General features: G+C 41.6%; 1 protein-coding gene across 3 annotated transcripts in view; it reads left to right on the top strand.

The window, feature by feature from the left end:
• LOC115010813 (helicase ARIP4-like) overlaps window positions 1–26,608 on the top strand; it is a 59,137-nt gene that overhangs the window by 18,309 nt on the left and 14,220 nt on the right. Inside the window, exons 1-6 of one of the 3 annotated variants that reach the window (XM_029435618.1) lie at window positions 5,765–6,011; window positions 21,174–21,408; window positions 22,581–22,714; window positions 22,923–23,096; window positions 25,575–25,795; window positions 26,165–26,347. In XM_029435618.1, coding sequence (XP_029291478.1) covers window positions 6,008–6,011; window positions 21,174–21,408; window positions 22,581–22,714; window positions 22,923–23,096; window positions 25,575–25,795; window positions 26,165–26,347 — 951 coding nt within the window. In that variant the 5' untranslated portion in view covers window positions 5,765–6,007. Of the gene's footprint in view, window positions 1–5,764; window positions 6,012–7,313; window positions 7,608–21,173; window positions 21,409–22,580; window positions 22,715–22,922; window positions 23,097–25,574; window positions 25,796–26,164; window positions 26,348–26,608 lie in introns of those variants that run through there. The other 2 variants (XM_029435617.1, XM_029435616.1) reach the window with 2 other exon arrangements.

The following is a 26,608-nucleotide window of genomic DNA, read 5'->3' as shown; positions in this document are numbered from 1 at the left end:
GTGTGTGTGTGTGTGTGTGTGTGTGTGTGTGTGTGTGTGTGTGTGTGTGTGTGTGTGTGTGTGTGTGTGTGTGTGTGTGTGTGTGTGTGTGTGTGTGTGTGTGTGTGTGTGTGTGTGAGAGAGAGCTGATGATGATGTAGCAGTAATTATCCAACAAAAAGAGGTTCATCCTTTTGCCTTTCTGCATACTGCTCAGGCTTAGAAAACATTTGTACCATAACACGTTGTATAACTGGTAGCAGCGGAGGTGGCAAAAACCCTGAAGGCTACAGAAGTGGGTTTGGGGATGTGAAGTTGCCGGTTCGATGGAAAAATCCTGGTAATAGAAAACTGATGGTGGTGCTGCATATTGACGTTAAAGAATCAGTTTTGACAAATGAATACATTGATACATATATATTTTGTCTAAAGTATGTAATTGTGTGGTGGAATTGCAGTTGTGAGCGGGTACTTTGAAACCTTAAAGTTAGTAATAATAATAATATTATTATTGTCCTGCAATTACTCTCATTTTAAATTTGTAAGCAGAGGTTGTTTCAATTTGGGGGCCAACCTGCATGCGTTGCCGTCACTTAAAACACGTTTCGGCCCTGTACTTGTTGAGCCACTGTTTCAGATTGTGATGGACATCTTGTATGCTGGATGGATTCACAGCACAGATTGAGAGCAGGACGCTGTTCTCTGCGATCACAAAGAGCTGAAGCTGAAGGTTTATTGTCTTGGCAGACGATACATTTTATTTTAATTCTATTTAACTATTGTGGACGACTCACCGCTTTACTTCATATCTTTTGCTGTAACAAGGAACAGGTCCTCATTGTGGGACTAATAAAGGATTTCTGATTCTCATTCTTTGCAAGTCTATTTTGCTCTTGTGCTTTGCTCTCATCGTCACCCCCCCTGCGTGAGTCCCACGGTTGCCATAACAACTGTCACCAGGATGCTGACCCCCTCAGAGTTGTGACCGTCTCCTCCTCGAGGATCGACATCCCCCTTTCTTTCTCCCTTTTTCTTTTCTTTATACTTTTCTCTTTCCTCTGATCTTCATCGATTTACCTCCATCCCTCTCCACTCAATGCATTCTTTATGTTCCTACATTCTTATTCTTCCTTCTTTTAAATACTTCATTGTTATTTTTATGTCTTCACATACGTCAATAGTCTTTCTAATTCGGCCGGTAAGGAACTTTCATAGAAGTGCTTTCGACCACCTGATTTTAAGTTTATTATCTTCCCTCTTCCTCGGCTCTCTTTTTTTCTCGTGATTTTGCCAACCCATAACCAGACCTACGTTAAGACAAAGGGATGTATTAAGAAAGTAGAAGAGGAGAACATAGCCAGTAATGATAAAGTGTGTGGGAGTTTAATATTCATGTGACAATATTATCATAAATAGAATATGGAAATGTGTAGAAGTATGGTTTAAAGCTTTATGGGGATTTGTTTTAAATAACAGTGTTAACAGCACAGCAGATAATTGCAGTTCTATAGATCATGAAGACATTTTATCGTGCATGATGTTCTGTCACATTAATACCATCCATTTCATGTAAGATTTCACTTTTGTAGTCCTGAACTCATCTCCTTTTCTGTGTGTGTGCGTGCGCGTGTGTGCGTGCGTGCGATAATGACGAATGCATTCTTGTCACTAGAACACTCTGTCTACAGCAGTAAGCTGTTTTTTATATATAAACGGAAAATATCAAATCTTTAATGCAGCAGCTGTAGCAGCTGTGTGAACATCACTTTTAATCAAAGTGACTTCTGCAGTATTTTTCAGTAAAAATATCTTTAAAAAAAAAAACATAAATCTGTTGGAAAGCAAATTCGATAGAAAAATACAGAGAATACACACACACACACTCACCCTCGGGGAGGTGATACCGGTCCCCTAAAATAAAACCATCTGCCTCAGCATCACAGTGCTGCTGGTATCATGTCTGTTCTGGGTCGAGTGTGTGTGAACAGATTGAGGTTTGTGTGCTGCATGTTATTGGCTCTCTGAGCTCAGATGAGGCTGTCATGAGATCACATCTTTCATAAGACCCACACACACAGATACATATGTACACACACACTCACTGACTCCAGAGAGCAGCAGAGTAATAGTCTGTTAATTAGCCTGTTGCTCCCCCGCCTGTGTGTAGGAGAGTGTGAGCAGAGTACACTCTCTCTCTGAAGAAAAACAAGTAAACACATTTCCTCCCACGAATGTTACAGACACCTGGTGGTTTAATCATCACTTTGCCAACTCCGACTAAAACTGCACCGGTGGAACACCAGGTAGTTCCTTATGAAAGGTGATTTAGCGTTGGATTTTTCACTTCCGACTTCCAACATCCAACCATAAATGAACACAGGTTGTGGGAAACAAACATCTTAAGAACAAAGCGGAGGAGCATCACGGTCTTGATACATGTTTAGCATCTCATCAACTTTGATTCTTACAGCAGCAGGAAGATGGAAGCTTGCTGTGGGACATTTGGACAAGTGGAGAATTTAACAGCTAAATGCACAGAGAAGCTTTCTTCTCTGGAGTTGGAGACTAAACCAGAGCTAAAAGGAGATTATATTGATCTTATATGTGTGAAGGTAAAGGAAAAACACAAGTCCAACTTTGTGTGTGTGTGTGTGTGTGTGTGTGTGTGTGTGTGTGTGTGTGTGTGTGTGTGTGTGTGTGTGTGTGTGTGTGTGTGTCCTGATCAAGTGCTGAACAGAGTGAGGTGTAGATGATGATACACCAGCTGGTCCACATACTGACACACCAGGCTGCCAGATCATACTGTGTGTGTGTGATCAGACTTCAGATCAGGTAACATTGTGTCTCGATGCCACACCTGTTAGAATTAGTGAAACCACCTGCCATCTTTACTTTGAATCCTGTGTTAGCTGTGGACTCTTATTATCTGAACTCATCGTTTTCACATCCCTCATTTGGAGTACTACTCATGTGATCGACATGTTTGTTTATAATCGGATGGTGATCGGCTGTTCAGGAGAGGACAATATCTGATCTTAGTCTGCGGTGAGTGAGAGTCTGAACCACACTGATCAACCCACAGAACCCACATGTGTGTTATACTCTGGTAGTTAGAAAAGCAAGATAAGAAATGAAAACACGGCAGATATGATGTTTACAAACCCAAATGTTTGCGGGTAATGTGCACACTGACCTTTCAGCTAAAATGCTTTGGATTTAATATGTATTTCTTTACATCATCTCATCTCATGATTCTTAATAAATCTGTTGCTCTTAAATCATTTCCGCAGTAAAAACAATACATATCTAAACCGTACTAGTCATGTGTTTTCACCAACAAAAAACAGAATACCATTTCACAAGAAAATGATATTGTATATCACGGCTGTGGTTTGTGGTAGGGCTGCCATTAAAGCCCACGACCAAACTATCGTATTCACTTATAATTAGGAAATAATTACAAGGAAATCATTTGAAACTCAGAAAAGAACGTTCATATTATATACTCAAAACAGCTACTAAACAACTTTGTTTACACAACTATATCCAATAATGTGTAATGTGTGTGTTATCTTGCTTTAAAGGACGTTGTTTGTAAATGTGAACCAGAGCTCCTGTGTGTCGTTTCACGTCTCTAAAACTACTTTGGTGTTAAGACGACAAAAAAAACACCTTCAGCTTCCTCATCAGTATTTCACTGATTGCTGTCTGCCTCAGTCGGGAGAGGATTACACTTCCTAAACATAAATGTGATTTGTGTTTACACTGATCTTAATTAATGCCATTACTTTTCATAGCTAGACCGAAACAATAAGGAGGGGGGGAGCAATAGTGTTGTCACATGCTATATACAGTTTTGAGCTTCTCACACCTGACAGCTGCCATGTCAGGTGCCACAGTCTGATCTCCTGTTGCTCTGCCGACAGCATGTGTCTCATCATTTAAAAAAAGCTGCAGCATATGTAATTATGTGTATTACCGGCTGAAGGCACATAGAGATGTTGCGGTTTGGTGCGGCGTCACAGAGACGAAGACTGTGGACTTGCGCAATGCATGCTTTATTGGATGATGATTCTTCAGGTGATAAACTTAGTCGGTGATATTTTATGTCTTTATTACCTCCGCCAAGGAGGTTATGTTTTCGGCTGTCTGTGAACAGGATTGCAGAATAACCACTGGCCTGATTTTCATGAAACTTGGTGGAAGGATCTGAATTCGTCTCGGATCAGTTGCACAAAAATACAAAATATTGTGACTCAAAAAGCCCTCCTTCTCTGTTTATTGGTCAATGTAGGTTATGTAAACAGTAACATACGAGCTTTCCTTGCTCATAGGAGCAGGCGTGGCTGGATACCAGAACTGTGGTAGTGTGGCAAAGGTGTGTGTGTGTGTGTTTGTGAGAGAGAGAGAGAGCGTGGTTATGCTTTGCCAGCCAGTTCTCTGCTTCACATTGCTGCTGTCACCACCTCCTCTTATCTCCTCCCCCACCTCAGTATTTCTCACTCCGCTGCCCCTCCCCCAGTCTCCATAGCAATGTGGGTTAGTGTATGTAGCCATGGGCTCTCACCGTCCACCCTGTGTGTGTGTGTGTGTAAAGTGATCTGTGAAGGATAATCCCGCACCACCAACAAGGGTTTAAAGGGGTCCTGAGGTTCACAGGATTGTTTTGGAACAGCCCCTTGTAGCTTTCTATTTCTTTCTTGTTCTCCAAGCTTATCGTTCCTATTTTCTACGTCTTCCTCTCATCTTTTATGCATTTCCTCCTACCTTTTCTCAGCCTGGTCATCTCCAGCATATATTCTCCATACTTCCTCTCGCCGTCCTCAGCATTGATGGTTTTCACATTTAGATGTTGTTGAAATGAACTGTGGCAATATGATGTGTTTGTTAGTGTTGACAATGTGAAATACCGACCTGTGAAGCCAAAGAAGAGTTTTCCAAACATGCGCTGTGACCAGACAGTCACACATGACTTTATTCATCTCTGCTCCTTGTTTCCCTTTGTTTTTATCCTCCTCTCCATCTTCATTTCAATCCCAAAATGTGACACAGTTGATTTAATTTAATTAAGGTAAGAATTTATCTTTACTATACTCAGAAAACTGAACTAAAATTGACCAACTACATACTACGATATTATTGAAAATGTAAGGCATAGATAAACTGACATTTTGCAATACATAGGGCATTTACAGTTCATCACACTCTACTTCTCTGACACAACATTAAACGCTTCACATAGATGCAGTGAAATTCACTTTTACTGCACAACTCTGTCAACATCTGTTTACGCACTCTAGTTTAACATGTACTTCATCGGAGTGCTTTTAATTTATTTACATATTTATGTCACAAAGTTGAAGTAGTTTTGGCAGGACATTTCTCTTTCACTAATTTTCTCTTTTTTTTCCTCCTCATTCCCAAACAGTTTTATCTTAATTATCTTACATTATAGACGGGATTTAATGTCATTGATGTCAGTTATTGTAAAAAAGAGAAAAAGAAGATTTTTTTTCACAAGACGACAGTGAAATGACCATAATCAACTCGACCAGATGTTGCAGTAAACGCTCTCTATTTCTCTTTCTGTCCATCTGTCCGTCCATCACTTCCTGGTAGAAACCTGTTATGCTGTTACCTAAGGCAGACTCTCTGGAGGGGGCGTGGCTTGCTGACATCACACTCACTCCTGTGTCAGTTGGCCGGGGGGGAGGGGAGAAAGAGAGGGTGGAAGAAGTAGACAGGAAAACCGGCACAAGTGGGGGGTTTCCTACCCACGGCAGGCCGGGGCAGCTTTTAAGCGACTCATTGTTTTGTAATTGTCCCAATGGCCTTCTGTCCTCACTGGAGCGTCGGTAAAGCTGCGAGACAAGACTAGAGCTAGATGCTGAGAACACACACTTTGGGAGAGACACTGAGTGTGTTCACGGCATGAAGGAGGAACAGCTGGAGTTTCTCAAAGTGAAAGTGTAGAGGAGGCATGGGTCTGTCCGCAGAGTAGACAATATACAACCCTCAACCACATGACATGGGTGAGTAGCTTAAATATTTTACTTGTTCAGTGTGTGACTGCTTTTCTCTCTTAGTCCCGATAAAACCTCTGCTGTATGTCTTCTAACCAGTACATGTATGCAGGCACACTGACCTATATGTGGTGCGGTGCCAAACCTGTGGCCACTCTGGCAGAGCTCAGAGGTTTTATAAGGCATGTTATGAAATAGATGCAGTCGTTGTCCTTGTATCCTTGTCTCGATGCACAAGGACCTTCTTGTCAGTTTATGTGGATAAACTCTTTGTTGGTAAATTGTCTTCGTTTCAAGCAGATATTGGCACAAAGACATCGACAAGATGCCTGGATTTAGTTGTATCTCTTTTATTTAATTCAGAGTTAGTTTGAGCTAATACAAGTTCTAGTATAGACATATACTGCAGTATTCTCTTTAACTATGTGTAATTGTCAGTGTGTTGTTGTACAACTACAGCATTTGTGTTAAAAACACAACTGAGTTTATTGTGGGACTTTCCCAAATTAGGATTGTAGAAAAATGTCTTTAAAACATAGACTTTGTAGTTTGGATCAGGTTTCAGTTTTAGATATGATGGCTGTTGATGTTCTAGTTTCATGAGTGCTATGTATCAGTATGTGGTAGACCGTGTTTAGTAATGAGCGGAGGAAAGCCAAACTAGGAAGCAGTTTGACACTCTAGACCTTTTTTTAAATACAGCATTTGCGCAATAACATCAAAGGCTTACTACAAGATTACCACCAAGGATAGTTTCTGAGACCTTGACACAAATGTATGAAACCACATTCCTCCTCTGTGCCCTTCATTCTACTAACACACACACACACACACACACACAAAAGCTGTCTGTCTGGGTCAGCTGTGCTCTGCCTTGTCGTATACAAGCGTCCATGTGTGAGAGGAGGTACTAGTTTGACATGTACTTGAAAAGGTCAGATTCTTAATCTGTGGATTCACTGAGTATAAGTTACATATAAATACTTTAAAATGTAGTTGTCTGTGTACTCTTGTATGGATTTCTGTGTCTCCTGCCTTTTTTTCAAGCAGTTTTCAGTTTAAGTGATCTGATCAATGACCAACATCTTTGAGGTGTTTGAATCTGAACGTCTCTTCAGAATCACCTTTTCCCACAAACCCACAGACGGGCAGCATGAGTGTGTGGGCGTCTGCTTCCGTACATGTTCTGTGCTCCTGAGTGTGTTATGGAGGAGTGGCTTTTTTTGGAAAGTAGAGGGAGGATGAGGGATGATCGGCCGTAGCAGTCCCCCCTCAGCGGGGCCCCGGCTCCAGCATGAAGGGTTATGTAAGTTTTTTAGCTGCCATCTCTCCTGCATGCTTCCACCTCATACTCACATTGCTATTGACCAGAGAGGAGCACCCAAAGCGCTCGGCTTGTAGTCAGTCAGTCACTGAGGCAGTAGATTAAAGACAAGCCGAGTGTAAAACTAAGACGAGGAGAAATACTTCCTGTTTACTTCTTCTTCCTTTAAAAGAGGAGGCGGTTTTGACAGGAAGATTGAGAGGAAGTAGGAAAGCAGAGAAGAACGGCTCTTCTTTACTCGATAACCATGCTGCTCCTGGATGAATCGGAGTCATTCGCAGGTAGGTGACATCATCACCCTGACCCTTGAGAAAAGGTTGGCGTAGGGATGAATCCCTGACCTCTAGGAGAGGTGAAGAAAGTTTGCGAGGACCTACACGGGGAGGACAAATGTTTGAGATGGGGCGATGCTTTGAGAACAGGTAGAAAATGCTGCATAGAAAGCAGCAGAAATACTCAGCAGTTCGTGAGAGTTTAATGTGGGAAAAAGAGGACACGGAGGGAGGCTTCGATATTTAAAACCATCTCAGAAGTGTCTGGAATGGGCAGCAGGATTTGATTGACGCTTGATAAGTTACTTAACATTGTTGTGTAACACTTGGTCTATACCTACTTAAGTAGGCACGCTCCATCTGTCTTCCTTCCTCTCCGTTTTCTCTATCTGCACCTCCATCGCTTCATATTTTCTCTCGTCCTTCATACATCCCTGCTCCCTACTTTCCATTTTTCTCCCCTTTTCGGTCGACCCTCCCTCCATCTTTCAGCCGGTCTCTCCCATGCGTGCCCGGCTGCCTCTCTCTCTCTCTCGTGTTGTTGTCCCCGGCCCGCTTCTCTCATTGGCTGTTTCTACGGTTACCTAAACCAATGCACGTGCGTGATTGGTGGATCCGGGTAGGATTGGGCCATGCTGGAAGTGTGAGCATGTGGTAGGCAGGAAAACATATGGTTCATCAGACCAGCGGGTAAACGTGTGAGGAGGAAGGCAGGGACAGAGCGCCGCGGCAGTTTATCTGGATGAATGAGAGAAAAATCTATGAAAATGTATTCGCTCAGCAAAGGCAAGATACTCTAAAACACCTTACACTAAAGAAAGATGTCACCAATAAGACTGTAGTACTGTAGAGTATTATATTCCAACTTCTTCCTTTTTTAATAGAATAGTTTTGTGTGCCATGACTTTACACTGTAAAGGTTCATGTCAGTTTATTGCAAATTATTTGTTGTACTTTTTTCATCAAACAACCTTTAAAGACCTCGCTAACAGGCCTGTATGCAGGCAGTTTTGAGATTACTCTGTAGGAATCTTCAAAATAAAAACCACCCAGTCGATGAACAAAGGATTTTGGTTTCGTCTGCTGACGTTGTCTTATTGTGAAGTGCCGTTTGTAAATGGTAGGTCATTGAGTTCCTATGCTGACTGATGCTGATTTGAAGTTAAAGTCCCTTCAAGAAGCTTTAAGTCAAATGTTCGCATCCACTTCAGACCAACGGTGCAAGCGTTACAGCCCTCTTTATGCACGTCACCCAATTGTAAGGCCCTCAAGTAAATAGACAAGTCAACATAAACTTGACCATGATCAGGTGGCTTATGGTCATATGACTGAAGTTTGGCCCTAAAAAACTATTTGGTTCCCTCCTTTGAACATTTAGTATCATTTTCCTGATGCATTGTCCTAAATGTCCTGCAGTGTTCACCCAGTAAATTAAAGCTCTTTGTTTCATTTCGATTCCAAACTGCCGAAAATACAGATGCAAAACGATAGAAAACGTATAACTGAAGTGCACGAAAGCAGCTCAAGCTCATTTATCTAGGGCTGTAGATGACATGACGAGAAAACAACTGCTGTTGAATATTTAAAGCAAACAAAATTGTGTCTAAAAAGATAAACCGATTACAACAGTTTAATGTGTAAAAACGTCATCTTTAGATTTGCTTAGGTCTGCCTCTCACTGTGTTGGCATTTATTCAGAAAAGCATTCACAGGGATCCTCCGTGAAGAAATAACTGATGCCTACATGCTCCTAATTTCCTGGGCTTTGCTCCGGGGGTTTGGCTCGTTGTGAAAAGAGACACTACATGCCTTGTCATCGCTGCAAATGTGTCATGGCGAATAGTGATAAGGTCTGAAAGAACTCACTGTTCTCCCTTAAATCCTGTGTGTGCGCTCGTGTACTTCCTGTGAGTACAATCTGAACAGCAGCAACACCTCAGTGGTACAATGTAACAGGAAGATCTTGTGTTCTGATTCTTTTTTTTTGCTCTGTTGGGTTGTAATTGGCCTCGGCACACCGCGCAGGAACAACCTGTCCAGTTTCAGAGCAGCGCCGGGTCAGGCCAAACGCCGGGAACACGTGTAGTCTGGCTGCTTTTATAACAGCCCAGCTCAGAGGATGTAGGCTTTGCCAGCCAGGCCACATGGCTCTCATTCCCACTTCCCTAATTTCCCTTTGTCAAACCATTTTTTTTTTGTTATCTCTCTGCTTCCTCCGGTCAGATCATACGGCTGCTTTCTTTGTTTTCCTTCAATGTAAATTTCCTCCTTTCTAAGATCTCTTTGTTGGTCTTTGTTTTTCATCTTGGCGCCGCACGATGCCTTTCACTCTGCCCCCCCCCCCCCTTCTCTGCTCCTCTTTCTTCTCCTTTGTGTGTCTCTCAATCCTCAAGTTTTCACAGTTTTATAGATTAAGGATTTATTCTCCATAAATGCAGATTTCATCTCTAATGTTTTTGCTATCCCTCTGCTACGCTGGTGTCTTGTTCTTGCACATGAAATATTGTCTGTGTTCTCTTATTCAACCCTCTCTGTCTCTCTCACACACATTAAATGTCTGCCCAGTCTATTGTTGCATTACAGTAGTCTTGTGATCAGATGAACATCATGGGGGTAATGCTCTGTAATCCTCTATTTTGACAAAAAGTTATCGCAGGTCCACCTTAAAGTTCAGCTCACCTTAACTGGGCGGGGCTGAAGCGTTGTGGCGCTAACTTTGTGGCTAAGCATTTATTCACCGACCAAATAATCCACACTGTACAAACACTGCGGGGCTACGCTCACAGCTGTGACTACATACGTACTTGTATAACACGCTTCCGTTTAAAAAGCATCTTAAAATTGATTTTAAAACAAAGTCCCCCATGTTTATGTCCAGCATAGTCAAGTGCAATACGCTGCTCTCTCACATCCTCAGTTCAGTCGTAGGTACAGTGGTGTTTATTCAGTACAGAAGTATATCAACACCGGGTGAACTTGCCACTCTTGAAACTAGGGATGCTCGATATGACTTTTCACGCCCGATACTGAACCTTAATATCAATACCTACCAATATCGTCTTTCTCTCTCTCTTCAATGTGTAATTCCGAGCCCCCTGCTCCGAAGGCACGACGTCAACACTGTTCCCTCTTCACATTCTGATGATGATGTTAATTCATTGTTTTAATGTTTTAAGTTTAACACTGTTTCAAAAAAAATTTAAGTGCACATTTATGTAAAAGTTTTTAAATAATAACATATTTATAATAACAAAGGAATTATAATTGCAGTGTAAAATACTATTCTTGACAGATAGTTAGGCTAATGGTCCGTATCGGATTATACTCTTTTCTTTTTTTTTCTTTAGAGGTCAAAAGTACATGCAGTGTCCCGAATGCTGCCAACAAGGTTTTATGTAACAGGCTATAGTATGACCAGCACACTGTCTGTCTGTCTGTCTGTCTGTCTGTCTGGTCCTCCTCAGCTGCAGTGACACACTGGCCTACAAACAGAGCGTTTGTTGTTGCGCTTGTCCCACCGTCTCATGATTTCTCTGACACACACACAGTGGGAGGGTTTCATAACTCACCTGCCTCACTCTAATAAAGCAGCCTTAATAACTCAATTAGGGAAGTCTGTTATATAAGGTGTGTGTGTGCGTGTGCGTGTTATGTAACCCAGTTAAATCTCGGTTTGTAAGGAAACCACAGTTGTTTTTTCACTCTTTGGTTTTGGGTTCTTGTTTTCTTGAGACCTGTTTGTGTCTCTTTGGGTTCTGGACTTGTCTGATGACGAGTCCAGAACCCAAAGACTGCGCGGCCCATAAAAGGCCCATAATAACGGGCCTTTTGAACTACTTTAACTAATCCATTAGATTAAAATATAATCATAATTCTTACCAAACTGGAAAGATAAAAACTGAGTATTAACAACAACAACAAACATTGTGTTATTATTATTACGTGTCGGTATTATACATCTTCTCATGTATCTCAGTCTGTCCACCTGAAATCATCGCTCACATAGTTCTTGTTGCCTCAGTATGGTCATTAAAGAGAACATTATAAAGCGGGGCGAAAAATCCCAACACTGACAACACACACACACACTGTCACACACTGAAGACACACTCATCACAGCATATCTGCCGCAGTGTGTGTACATTTGAATGTGTGTGTGTCGACAAGTTTACTGTAGAAGTTCTTTAAATGTCATTGTGTTCGTCTACGGGCCCTTTCGTGTGTGTGTGTGTGTGTGTGTGTGTGTGTGTGTGTGTGTGTGTGTGTGTGTGTGTGTCGACAAGTTTACTGTAGAAGTTCTTTAAATGTCATTGTGTTCGTCTACGGGCTCTTTCGTGTGTGTGTGTGTGTGTGTGTGTGTGTGTGAGACACACGGTACATCTTTTTCCGTGTGTGTACAGGACATGAGGTTCTTGTGAACATGCTGGTTGTGTAATAGCCAGGCAGCGGTTACATAAGTGTCCGACCAGCCTCAGCGTTAGTAGCCCGTCTGTCTGTTAGAGAGCAACTTTATGTCTGAGTGCGACTCAGACTGTGTGTGTGTGTGTGTGTGTGTGTGTGTGGGACTCTTAATAAAGCAGGTCGTATAAGAGAAGTTGACTGTAGTACGTTGACCTGGACTCTTAACACAACCTGACTGTGTTATTAACTTCACATTCATCCGTGACCTGTTTCATGTGTTTCATGTCGGCCCTCTGCTGACATCTGAACACAAACACCTCATCGAATCGGATGCGGTCGGTTACTGTGAGAAGACAAACAAAGTGCGTTGGTCTGTGATTCTGACACTAGATGTTACGTGTATGTTTGCAGAGAGATGCAGGAATCAGCTCATCTGATAATGAAAAGTTGTCTGGGTGTTAAGTGTTTTTTTTTTCTCCCCCAAATTTAAGGAAATGAAATGAAACACAGAAATCCCATGTTTACCCTCAATTCTTCACCAAGTTTTCTTTCTTAGTTCAGTTTTGCTCAAATATGGCAGCATGAGGCACCTTCATCTATAGAAGTTCCATTAGTACTTTATCAGATATATAAGTATAGGAGTGCATTGCTTCCTATTTCACCCTGTTTGTCTGTATAATAATTAGCTGGGTATCTTAAAATCATAACAATTTTCAATGACATTTGGTGGAAAACAAGGCCATGAATCAAGAAACAAGTTGATCACTTGTGTGCTCATGTTCAACATTACTAGAAAAAAATCTTTTAAACCTTCGCACAATTTTTTCATGAACTATTTTTACCTAAATGAGGTGATCCAATGATTGTTTATCACTATGAGTTTGATCTACTTATTTCCATAAATGTGTCATTTTAAAATAACCAAGTGCATACACAATGTAAAGAACCCCTCAGTCCATCGTTCCAATATTTCCAATTTGCTAAACACAACCTTTGCAGTATGATTTCATCAAAGTTTCAGTTCTCCGTTAGAACATACCATGTGACGTGATATCAGACAGTCAAAGTGCCGGTTATTACTCTGTCCGTTAGATAATGACACCTTGTAATGTCAGCAATATGCTGAAAATCTCAAGAACGTCTTCCTGTTTTATAAGCACACGTCAGAGGGAGGACATTATGTAACAAAGAGGACACAGCGGCCCACTGAGCACGCTCTAACATGTACCTGGACGAGAGGAGAGGCAGTTGGGAGATGAGACGGGAGCTAAAATGAGGAGAAATAACACGTAATATGGCAAGAGGGGAAGAGTGAGAAGATGGATAGAAGTTAGGAGAAGTAGTCGTCGGTGAACAGAGAGAAGTGTGAAGGAGAAATGAAAGTCGATGACATTCAGAAAGGTGCAGCCAGGAAATAAGGAGGATGACGAGAAGGTGGGAGAAGAGTGTCGGCAGGTAGAATCAGAGACGGACGAGGAAAGTAAAGAAGTGGACGAGGACGGGAACGTCAGAAACTAAATCTGCCGTATCTGATTTTACTAATGAAGATTGAAGCAGAGAGTTATAATTATGAAAGAAATATGTACTTGAATGAGTCCATATACAGTAGGCTCATTCTTTTCTCCCAATTTTTACAGAAATTGCCCTGATAAAAAAAAAGAAGAAAAAGAAATGCCGCCCACCAAAGTTAACTGGCACAAGGGGTTCATCTTATTGTAGTAGTAATAATAATAATAATAATAATAATAATAATAATAATAATAATAATAATAATAATAATAATAATAATGAAAAGATTGATTCTTAAATTGCAAATTTTATTTTTAAAACTGTTTTTTTACATAGATTATTTTTTTATGATTTAACCTGTTTCTTCTTATTATTATTACTATTACATTGATTAAATACAATTAAATAAAATGTATTTATATAGCCCAATATCACAAATGACACATTTGTCTCAGTGTGCTTTACAGACTGTACAGGTTACGACACCCTCTGTCCTTAGACCCTCGCATCGCACAAGGAAAAACTTCCTAAAAGAAACCCCATAATTAAAGGAGAAAAAATGGAAGAAACCTCAGGGAGAGCAACTGAGGAGGGATCCCTCTCCCAGGACGGACAGACGTGCAATAGATGTCGTGTGTACAGAATAAACAACATAGTACAAATACAACATTTGACAGAACATTTACATAAATGCATACAGATAAAGAGGGAGAGGAGGGGAGAGGAAGAGGAGAGCAGGGATTAATACTCAGTGTTTTTTCAAAACCCTACCTATAGCCAAAAAACGTACCCCTTCCTATTGACGTGCTGAAGTTCAGATGTCCATAGCGAGAGATATCAGCGTCCATGCTTGTGACATGAAGTGGGGTTAATAAATTCAATAATCAATGATGACCTCATCATTTCAAACCTGCCATTCGGCCTCAGACTCTTGTTTCGCAAACAGGAAGCTTTCCTCTCACCGGCATTAAAGAAATCAGCCGTTACATAATTCCTTTTAAATTTTCCAAAGCATGTTAAATAATCTCGTCAGAATAGATACATTTGTGATTCCTAGTAAAGAGGGCACAACATTGATCAAATCTTTCTCCATGGAAACCATGGAAATTGCTCTGTTACAATGAATTCTGTATCCCTCCGTTTAGTTCCTGGAATTCCCCGTCTGTGTTTGATAACACAGCGGACAGTTTGTCTGTCTGTCTGTCTATCTGTCTGTCTGTGTGTGTGTGTGTGTGTGTGTGTGTGAGTGTGTGAGAGAGAGAGAGAGAGAGAGAAAGAGAAATGTGTGACATGTGTGTAGTAGAGGATTCTCCTCCGTGTTGTAGTAAATATCTGCCATCAGCCATAATCCTCTTACGTAGACAGTTAGAGGGCAGGAGGGCAAGACACAGACGGACTGTCCACTTCTGTCTCCTAATTGATTTCAGTATGTAGGTCAGTGCAGAGGCAGGAAACATTAACACAGTTACTGGAACACACACACACACACACACACACACACACACACACACACACACACACACACACACACACCTGGAAACCGTGGATCCTCAGGGAGTGGCTTTGGGCTGGATTGAGGCTCTTAGTTATCTAAGAAATCAACTCTCAGTATGTTCTGTCACAGTCTGTGTACAGTATTTATTAATGGAGCAGTTTGAAGAAATGAAAGTGGACGACGTCAACAAATTACTATAATCTTTATTGATGTTTGGAGCTGCGAGGCAGCCGTTCATACATCTGTTCCAGCAACGCTTTTATTTTTCTCTGAAGAGCAAAGAGTGAATGTCGAGCTGTTCTCAACACTGAGAAATGTGTTAATAATACAAAGTGTTGACCCACCAAAGCCAAGAAAACAGCCGCACTTTATCAAGTGAGGGTTTAAAAGGTTTTCCCAACTAGGAGTGACATATATTTGTCAGACCACAGAGAAGTTGACGTAAAAGACACTTTTCATATTACATTACTGCTTTTGGATACATTCATTATGTGCATACAGTTCTCTATAGGGGAGTACAATGTTTGGTTTCTCTTGTTTAAAAAAAACAATATTTTCTCTTCTCTTTAAAACACTGACACACCTGAGGGAATCACACGCACTAACCCTGATGTTGATGCAGATAGCCTCACAGTCTTTGGAGTGGCAAATCTCTCAAGAACATGTTGTTTTGTCCAGCAGAAGAAATGCTGCGGGTGCTTATTTGCTCTGTGACACTCGCTGACTGTCGGTGATTCAGCATTTCATGGAGACACTTTCTCTGCTCGGTGTGCGTCTGTGGAGGTTGAAGCCTCGAACGCTTTGCATCATCTCACTTTGCCTACGCGTTGTCACGATTGTTTTTCTCTCTACTCCTGTTTTCATCTTCTCGTCACGAGCAGCCAAATATTTGAGTTTGACTCAGTCGCCTAGCAACAATCGGCTTTCCAACTCCATTTTTCACCTTAAGACAACACTATTATATCCACTGTATCTATTGGACTCGTGTACTTGGAGGTGTTTCTCAATGAGGCGGGCTTCTTAAGCAACCAACATGTAGTTACTGCAGAAGAAGTGAGAAGCTGCCACTTGGCTGTTCAGCAACAAGTTACTCGGAAGTGTAAAAGGAGTTTTTAAACTCTGATGAAGCCAAGAAATTGTTCTACCAGCACTTTGTTTCAGCTGGAGTTTAAACGTAGACATGACAGCAACTGGAGTTGTAAAGCTTTCTTTAGCCAAAACACTTCCAGATTTCTGCAAGTTACAGTAAAATAAAAAGTCTGTTTGCACACAGTCGCTTTAGTTCACTTAAACAACAAGCAGAAAACTAATGGAGCAAAACCTTTCTCAACGTGACACATTAAATGCTATTATCATTAGAAAAGCACACACATTTAAAATGTGGCTGTTTTTGCACTTCTTTCGTGTGTGTGTGTGTGTGTGTGTGTGTGTGTGTGTGTGTGTGTGTGTGTGTGTGTGTGAGAGAGAGAGAGAGAGAGAGTGTGGTTATGCTTTGCCAGCTAGTTCTCTGCTTCACATTGCTGTTGTCACCACCTGTGAGAATCTCAGTTCCTTCACCATCTTAGTGAGTGTTAGCAGGGGTGTCGAAACTTTTTTCACTGAGGGCCACATACAGAAAAATATACGAAGGGCTGGGCCACTCATACTTTTGAGGTATATTGCCTTAAAAAAAAACAATGGGGAGGGAATGAGGGGAAAAGGGGATGGATATATCTCAACCTTGTTAAACAAATAAGTTATTGGGCTTGTTAACACATCAACTAACTCAGTTAGAAAATGTTAGCAACTATAATTGACTGAATTTATAAAAAAATTGAGCTTATTAACATAGATACTGTGTAATATATGTGTTAACTCTCCTATAATGGGAACAGCGTTGCACTCATCATTATTTGTGTGTGGCGTCTCATCAGAGGAAACTTTTCCAAGCTCCGGTAGAAGTCGGGGAGGGAGAGAAGCTGATGTTGATTCTTCGGGGAATTATCGTATATAATTATTATTATTATTATATAAGTTCTAGTTGCAGACTCTCTTAAACTTCTTCTGCATTGATCAGCTCGATTTCTTTCTCAGCGATAGAAGAATCTTGGAAGTGCTGACTGAATTCTGTCATGAGACGTGACATGAGATGAGAGACGTGACATGAGATGAGAGACGTGACATGAGATGAGAGACGTGACATGAGATGAGAGACGTGACATGAGATGAGAGACGTGACATGAGATGAGAGACATGATCACAGACACATATTTCCCTTGTTATCAGAAAGGTTGGCCTTTGGAAAAGCACATTTGATTTCGGACAGCGTGGGGAAGTGCGCAACATTGAAGTTGTGTCTCAAAGAGACGGAGCTTCACACAGAAAGCTTTCATGTGCGCAGTCGGCTCTTGTTCAGTGCTGATGACCAGTAAGATCAACTAAAAATCCCAGGTCTGCCAAACATGGAGGGTCTCTCAGCTCATGAAGAGGTCGGTCCTTCTCTTTCAAAAACAGGTCGATTTCTGATCTCAGGGAATAAACCCGCTACAGCACGGAGCCGTGACTCAGCCAGTGTACTAAGAAGTACAAAACATGCAAGCACAAGTTTCTATCTGGGCCATATTCCATTATACTTTTAGAATTTGCTGCGGGCCAATTAAAAATGGACCACGGGCCGCAGGTTGGACACCCCTGGTCTAGAGCTATAAACAATCGACAGTATCTGGAGGTTATGAAACTTGTTTTGCTGTATATTCTCCTGCTTAATTCCTCTTTTAAATGTTTTTTTTATGCTGTGGAACAGAAACATGTGATTTGGCTAAATGCCAGCGTGTAATCAAAGTGACGGATGATGTTACATAAGACTGACGCCAGAGTGTCCTCACTTTGATATTAAGACAACCCAACTTTAAAAGTAAGGACATTGCTTTAGCAGTCTGTTGTAATTGTACACGTAACATTTATTTTCATTACAAAACTATTAACTACTATTAATGTCAGTAATTCAACTAATCATTTTAGCACTGGCTGTGAGAGCGGCTGGAAGAGGGAGACTCACTCATGTCAGCATCAGGAGGATTTTATGTGCGTCTCCCTCTTCCAGCCGCTCTCACAGCCAGCCGGAGGTCCTTATCTAAACAGATACATTTCTCTGGTAAAACCATAAAAGTGGTTGTTGAATATTTGAACTCAGTCTGTGTCTCTGTACAGAATCATTAGTCCATAAAAGGAAACTACAATATTATCTGTATGATTTGTTTATTTTGTATTGCATGATGTGTCCTTTTAAAAAGGAAAACAGTTTTTCATATTTGTTCTCATCAGGCCTCACAGCAACAATAATGAAGAACTGAAGTGACTTTTTTACAAACATTAACACCTCAAATATGCTAAATCATCCTGGAATCAGGTTGTGCATATGTGCAGGGACACTGGATGTGGACACAAGGTGTAACAACTAATACAATTATATTACGTAACAGATTTAGTAAAGGCTCTGCCAGTATCGCTCTCCCTCTCTCCTCTTGACCCGAGCAAGGAAACAGTCTTGCTTCCCAGAATGTGTGTGTGTGTGTGTGTGTGTGTGTGTGTGTGTGTGTGTGTGTGTGTGTGTGTCCACCCCCTCTTACTCTGAAGTGCATCTCTTTTTCTCTTTGAATGAGGACCTCACTTTCATCTCTCCTGCTCTTCCCTTCCTGTCTGCCCCCTGAGTGCTGTGTGTGTGTGTGTGTGTGTGTGTGTGTATTTCAGGAATTGTTGTATAACTGTTCTGTAAGGTTGAGTTGGAGGGAGGGGAAGGGAAAATGGGGATTTATAAATCAAATCTGGGACATTTTCCTGTGAAGAATCTTCTCGTTTCGCTGCTTTGATCTCTAACTGATAAATAATGACTATTAAACTCATGTCCAGTTTCATTAAAGCTTTTTCATTTACTGTTCTAGACAATGTATGTCAGCTCATTCCTAGAAAACAAAATCATGTGGTGCACAGGAAATGATGTGTTTTGTGTGTAGTTGGCATAAGCAATGAGCTGCTAATAGTCTGGCACACACTGTACGTTTGACAAGAAGTCACAGTCTGTTTCTGATCTTCATTGCTTATCATTACTCATTTCACAACTAAAGCTTTTAAAACTGCCTGAAGAAATGCAGCGGGAATCTGTCCTTATGTTTAACTCAGCCAATGTGCTTTGTTTCCAGTCTTGTTTGTTTGTTTGCATCTCTTAGAGATTTTAATTTAAGATTATTTTCAGGATTCAATCCAATCAGGTGACGCTGAGAAGCACGGCTAAAAATATTGCGCAGAGGTCTTCATAGGTTCAGTCTGTGTGTATTTATAATTTGAACGCAGCCCAACTGCGGTCCAGGGTCAGGACTTGTTTACTTGCTGAGTGAAACCCGTGAAGACCTCTAATGTAGATTGAAAATGTTTAAGCAGTTTTTATCTCGTAGGTTTGTGATTTATTTGGTTAACATCGAGGGCTGTAACTAATTTGGCTGCAAGTGCTTTGAAATGCCACTCGGAGACGCACACGCACACACACACACACACACACACACACACACACACATTGACTAACTACTGAGACAGGCTGGTGTCATTAGCAGCCAGATCAAGAAGTTTATCCCGTAGATGTACTGAAGAGGCGTTTTATGTAAGTTGTTTATCAACTCGCAGTGAGCTCATCACCAGCGTCCATGCTACGTTATGATAAGGGGGGTGTGTGTCTGTTTGTGCATTCTAATAATGTGGGCAACCAAAACAAAAGGTTTTTGCCAGGTGTCATGCAGTGAACATGACTTGTATGTATCTGATGTGTGTGTTTGTCCAGTCATCCCTGGCAGATTCTTGGTTGAACTGGCTGTTGATTTATGTTCTTAGTTTAACACTTGTCCGTGTGTGTGTGTGTGCGCGTGTGTGTGTGTGTGTGTGTGTGTGTGTGTGTGTGTGTGTGAGAGTCCTGTGTTTCATAAGCCGTCCATATTTATGATCCAGCTCTTACATAAGCCTCAGATCTAGTTCAGTGTGTCTCTGCCAGAACAACTGAGAGAGAGAGGGAAGAAGAAGAAAGGTGAAATTTAAATACATGCAGTGGAAGAAACAAGAGAACTTGAAATAAAGACACGTTTAGAAACAGATTGAGGAATAGAAATAAGACGAGCAGAACGGTGTTAAAGGTGCCACAATTTTCACAACTTTGTTTTTATTGAAGTGTTCTCAGGATGAGATGATTCTTCTTCATGGTGTTTTGCAAATGTGGTTTAGTTTTAATGTAAATTTGAAAACTTAAATCCTCACAGGCTCCGGCTGGCAACAGCAGCTCGAATGAGTCAAACCAGTTTGATGGAAATGTTTCAAACGCAGTAAACATGCATGATTAGAAAAGGTCCTGGTAAATACAAGAATACTTGTAAGGATTGGCGTATAGATCGACGTCTCACCACCTTTATTCTTTGATCTTATATAACTGACTACAGTAGTGGACTTTTTAAAGTGAGAAAGAAGTGAGTTTGTGCCCTTTTTTTTTATATTGGACCAAAAATGTAATTATTTATTTTTAATAATGGTGGCCTGAGTTCACTTAAAGATAATATTATGCTAATACAGTTACACTGGCTGGGTGCTTTACTGGGAGCATCTGCTGTAACAGAACAAACACTGCCATTTCCCCTGAGTCACCAACTATTATTCAGCTTTTGTGACTTTACTCATTTGTGTAACACCACATGAAACGGGTTCTTCACTTCTGGTAGGGGAAGTGGTGGGAAAGAAATCATAAAATAGTGGATTTTTAATGAAACGCCTTCAAATAGTATGTACAGTATTTCATAGAGTTCAATATATAACAACAGCAAAAAATGCTTTAACATCAAAGTAGCCTTTAGGATAGTGATATTACTCCGGGGGGGTAATAAAGAATTGATTCTAGAATCTTGGTTTTATTTTTGCATGTTGAAATGTGACCGTTTGTCCGTGTGCAGTAATATTCTTTGCTGAAGACTGTGCATAATATCTTTCAAATGTGCGCTTACAAAACAGTTACATCTTCTCATTTCTGTTTGCATATTTAGCGAAGAGAAACCATCAGGTGTAATCGATAAGAATCTAAACCCTTATCTCGTCACGATATCTTCTTTTTTATTACACTTTAAATAACCATCTCTTATTCTCTTCCCGTCCTTCTTACACAGACCAGTCCCGCAGCGCCCCCTTCGGCTCCGAGAATGAGGCTCAGGGAGGCGACTCTGCCGCATGGCAGTGTACCCCTCCCTCATCTACCTCACCTTCAGGGGAGACGCCAGCCCACCCTCCTCTTGTGTCCAGACACCGCTCCAGGCCGGCCAGCCAAAGCCCCTCCCCTCCCCCCGCCCTGACAGGAACCAAGAAGAGAAGCTCCAAACCGGCACACATGAGACGCAACATCAGGTACTGAACCCGACGTGCTCGCTTCGACTTGAGCGTTATCTCCGTCGGAAAGTTAATGCACAGTATTTATACGTTTGCTACATTTTATCTGGAGTCCCTGGACATCTGGAGTTACCAATGCTGTTAAAAAATTAATGTAACCCTGCCTTGATGATATAATAATATAAAAACAGACTACAAGGTTTCTTGAAGCCATTTCTTAATCTAGATTTTAGAAAATGACTCGTGCTTGGCAAGCAGTCAGTCTTGAGATGAAAAGGGATTACTACACAATCCCCTGAGTATGTTTCTGCTGAGGTGCAGAGTAAACTAACACTCACTCAGCTTCTTCCACTGTTAGCCTATTGTATTTATAATAACATTCATTGTTGGCTGGATTATAAGATGCATCATCTCTCTTTCTTCCTCTCTTCTCTCATTCCCTAATTTCACTCTGAATTTAAAGAGCAGAAGCTCACAATTACTGATGAAATCTGTCAATGATCATATCTGCGTTTGTTGAGTCTGCAGCTTCATTCCTCCAGCTGCCAATAACCACGATATAGCTCAACCTCAAGAATGCTGGTGCTTTTACATACCAGCATCTTTTACAATAACACCAAACACATGTCAGAAATGCATAGACCTACTCTGGCGTCAATGTTCGTGTTGAAATTAATTAGTTTTTGAAATAGCCTGGATAAAAAATAGACTAGGGGGGCAGAATAACTTAAAAACAAGCTAACAGACAACAGTCCCTGACATAGTCCTTGTGGCTAACTTGTTAGTGAAACTCTTCACACCACCAGCACACACTTAGCATCATTAGCATTCATTTGGATTCGTGTTTATGTCCACCAGTAAATGTAAGAACACGCTCTCCTTTTTAGCTCTGGTTTTGTTTCCACCAACTTCTGACAAAACATCTGCCTCTTAAGCAGCTAAATGTTTTTGCTACATTCACCAGCTAGCTGCTAACTTTGTCTGGGTACGTAGCGCACGGTGGCTTTTTTTATCGGAGCATTTACGCTGAAAACACAAAAGAAAGCTCTGTTTGATAGGATTCATAAACATATGAATGTGTATTCAATGAAAGCAACGTATCTCCCTGCAGTTCACACATACAATGACTGTTATAAGTTTGTAAAAATATAGTATATGTATATAGCCTTTTTTTCTATGTGTCTGTGTAGGAAGTTACTGAGGGAGCATCAGTTAGAGGCAGTGACCAAAGCAGCCCAGCAGGACGAGTTGGAGAGGAGGCGACGTCTGGAGCTGCAGAGCAAACAGGATTTCCCCGTACCACTACTGCCTGAATACACAACTGGTGAGAGCGTGGACCTTCCATAAATACTAACAGCACAACCACTAACCAAATTATTCAAGTGTGACTCGGTTTGAGATTGTCTTTCACTGTGGACGAGTTACAAGGCTTCAAAGTCTGCATATAACATAAGAACTATCTTTGAACACTGTTATTTCCTTTTCTTTTTTACTCTCTCGCTCTGCCGCCTCGTCCCTGTCCTTCTCTCCAGGTGATGTGACGAAGCACGTGTCGTCATCGTCGGCATCGACGGCGTCGCAGCAAGAAGTGAAGGCGGTCAGACGGGAAGTGATCTGCCTGGACTCGAGTAGCACCGGAATCAGCGAGGACGACAGCAAGACTAACGTACCCGCATCCACTGCCACAGAGCAAACACGCAAAACAGGTGAGACAAACGCACGCATAGCCTACATACAGTCGTCTCGGAGCAGCTCAGATCAGAAACATTCCTTGAAGAAGTTGCTTTTCTGAAACAAAGACTTAAAGGCAGAAAAGGTTTCCATCCTATCTCATGTGTACACAAATAGGGATGAACTTCCAGAATCTGCTGCTTATTGTTAGTGTATTTACTATTAAATTGACCTAATTCTCCGAGAGACAATGGCTTAAATAAAGTACACGCCCTTTTTATGTTAACCAGGCTGCATCAGTCAATGTGTCTGAATTGTGCCCCACACATTGAAGGTCTCCGGCGAAGACAGCCCTCGACCCTCTGATTATGTAAGTGGGCTAGTAGGTCAGATAGCTGTGAGAGGTCATAAAAGCAAATTGGGACACAGAGCTGTGAAGTTAATTTATTACCCAACATGAAGTAGTATATTCTGAGCTGTTCGCAATGCTAAACAGCCCAGTGGGAGCCTTGGTACATCGTGTGAAGAGTTTAGTTTCAGATGTCAAGTGTTAAAAGTTTTCACCGGTCCAGTTAAAGAATCGACTCACTGTTATTCAATTTTGGATTCACACACAGAATATTGTGTTCCCAATATTTATCGCCGTGCTTAACGAGGCTTTTTGGAGAAACCAACAGCTGTTGGCATGTTAAACAGTCCAATAGAGATAACAACCTGGACGGGTTACAGTGTAGAAAAGCAGCAGCTCACAGGACTTGTCTAAACAGTATAATCCACTCATAAAAACGTGATTTTTAACAGTCTGGCAGTCACTGAGGGAGAGATCTATCACAGGGAAATATGAATACACAGTTCTGGTAGTTTGTCGGTGTCTGGGTGGAAACCTCACATCTCGAAAGCATCAGTCTCTCGGAGATTAAGCAAAGCAGCCTTAATGGCCTCGTGACAGCTACGCATTTATTAAATTACACACTCTGTTTCAAAATGCTTTCCGGGCCCAGGGGTTCTGGAAAGTCGGCGAATTAAAAGGCTGCATCAGTTTGAATTTCCAGGGAAAAGAAACAGAGGATTGAAGTACGACTCAAATTGGAATGAGTTTCTTGATTTGTAGGAATGAATGTTTGTGATAATCTCCACGTCCTCAAAGACAGTTTAGTGTTAAACGTTAGTGAGTGACTTCTCTGCTCATTTCAAGTTTCACTTCATTTCAAACAAAAACTTGGCTTTCATGCAGATTTCTTTGAATTCTTTCAAGGTTGAACGGACTCCGCAGCCTTCTGGGAAACATTTATAGACAATTAGTGAAAGTCCCCTTTCAAAGTTTTAACAACCGAAGTCTAAATCTCCTCAGTTCCTGTTGAGTGTGTGTGTGTGTGTGTGTGTGTGTGTGTGTGTGTGCGTGTGTGCGTGTTAGCACAGTTTTTGAAGATTAGCTGCCATGTGCATCAAAATATTTTAAACCTCCTCAGGGTACATCATGTACCGTTCCCTTATTGCCTGAGTGCACAGACATACATGCATTCTGCATTGAAGGAAGACGGAGGCAAACAGCAGCACACACTGCCACAACACAATCACACACACAAATGAGAGAGAGAGAGCAATAGGATGAAAAAAGAATGATAATAAGTCGATTTAGGAGCTGAGAAAAACAAAAGCAAGAGAGGAAAAACGAAATGGAGGGAGGAGAGATGAAGGGAGAGAATGTCTGCGGGGCAGATCAGAACGGGACTGTGGAGCAATAAAGCTGGCTAATCCTGGTTATGAGCCAGAACACACACACACACACACACACACACACACACACACACACACACACACACACACACACACACACACACACACACACACACACACACACACACACACACTCGAACGCACACACTCGAAGTGGCACAGTGACATTTCTAGTTGGGGTTGCATAACCAGTCTCCCCCTCCACTCTAATCCTACTTGTATAACCAGCCATTCACTGCAGTTATATAAGCGCTCTCTCTCTCTCTCTCTTTTTCACACACACACTTAGATACTGACACACACACCCACACACCTCACCCGTCGTGCCCTCGCAGGCTGCCAGCTTGTGTAACTAATACTGCTGACTCTAAAGTCCTTTTCATCAGATTTCAGTCACACACACACACACACACACACACTAACACACACAGTGAGGTCCGTGTTCGATTTCACGTCATACTCTGGATTGAGCCGCAGTTCACCACGTCACTGAAGATAAATGTATCAAGGCCAATACAAATATAGTAGTCGTTGTTTTTCTTTTGTTCAGTGTTTTAGTTATTCTGTGATATCATTAGAAGCTGTTATTAAAGTCTGATGAGAAAAATAAATGCCCCTCCTGAAGGGTGCTCTACATTATTCTCCTTCTGTACTACTCGTAGTTAGTGTGGAAGAATGTACTTAAAGGCATCTGTGAACTCAAGGTCCAATTCTTTTTGAATACAGTCTAAGATCAAAATGTGTTTTTGAAAACATTGTCTCCTCCCTCCGTGCAGATGTGATCGATCTGAGCATTGGCCAAGACGACACCATCGTCCACGCCAGCAGCGAGTCCGCCATCGAGGAAGAAGAGGGCGAACTGAGCGACGCGCACGTCATCGACGCCCTTAACCAACCGGACAGCTGGGGAAGGGTGCTGGTCAACGAGAACCATCCGGCTGAGGAGAAGGACATTTTCCTGTTGCCTCAGCTGGCACGAGCAGTCAAACCTCACCAGGTATTATTGCTGCTGCAAACGTCCTTTTGTCTGGGCGTCCTGCACCGCTTTAGAACGTGTATAAGGAAATAAGTAACTGAACATTGAGAACAACAACGAGAAGCGACGAAAACATTGTTTCATTGCTGCCTTTTGTTGTAATTTTCTTTCTTTTTTACCATGCTGTAAAGTCATACTGTGGAAATGACCTTCTTCAAAATTCAGATTTCTTGACCTTTTTTAAGTCAGGGACTTTGTCTTATAATGAGATATCACCTCTGCTTTTTCCACCGACCTTATCTTATTCTGTCTCGCTTCCTCCTACTTTCTAATTTAATTGTTTGCCCCTTTCTCCACCAACTCTCTCCTTCGTCCCCGTCTCCCCCACAGATCGGTGGAATCCGTTTCCTATACGACAACCTGGTGGAGTCGGTGGAGCGGTTCGGCAGCAGCAGCGGATTCGGCTGCATCCTCGCTCACAGCATGGGCCTGGGCAAAACACTGCAGGTCATCTCCTTCATCGACGTCCTGTTCCGACACACCCAGGCTCACACGGTGCTCGCCATCGTACCTGTGAGTTAATGTTGAAATACTGTACCAGGAAATGTGGATCGATAAGTGCTCGGACGTCGACACACAGTGTAGTGTGAAATATACTGGGCCAATCTTGCCTGCAAGCCTTGTAATAATAAATGTGTGAATGCTTTGTAGTTTATCGATTGTTGGAAATAGCAAACATGCATAAAGATGTCTTAAAACATACTTTATCAGTTGCTTAAAAAAAACATATTTCAAATATAACCTTGAAAAAGTATTTAAATGTGAAATGTTATG

This window comes from Cottoperca gobio, chromosome 7 (assembly GCF_900634415.1).
Source record: "Cottoperca gobio chromosome 7, fCotGob3.1, whole genome shotgun sequence".
Lineage (NCBI taxonomy): Eukaryota > Metazoa > Chordata > Actinopteri > Perciformes > Bovichtidae > Cottoperca > Cottoperca gobio.
This window is presented reverse-complemented; position numbering and strand designations above follow the sequence as displayed.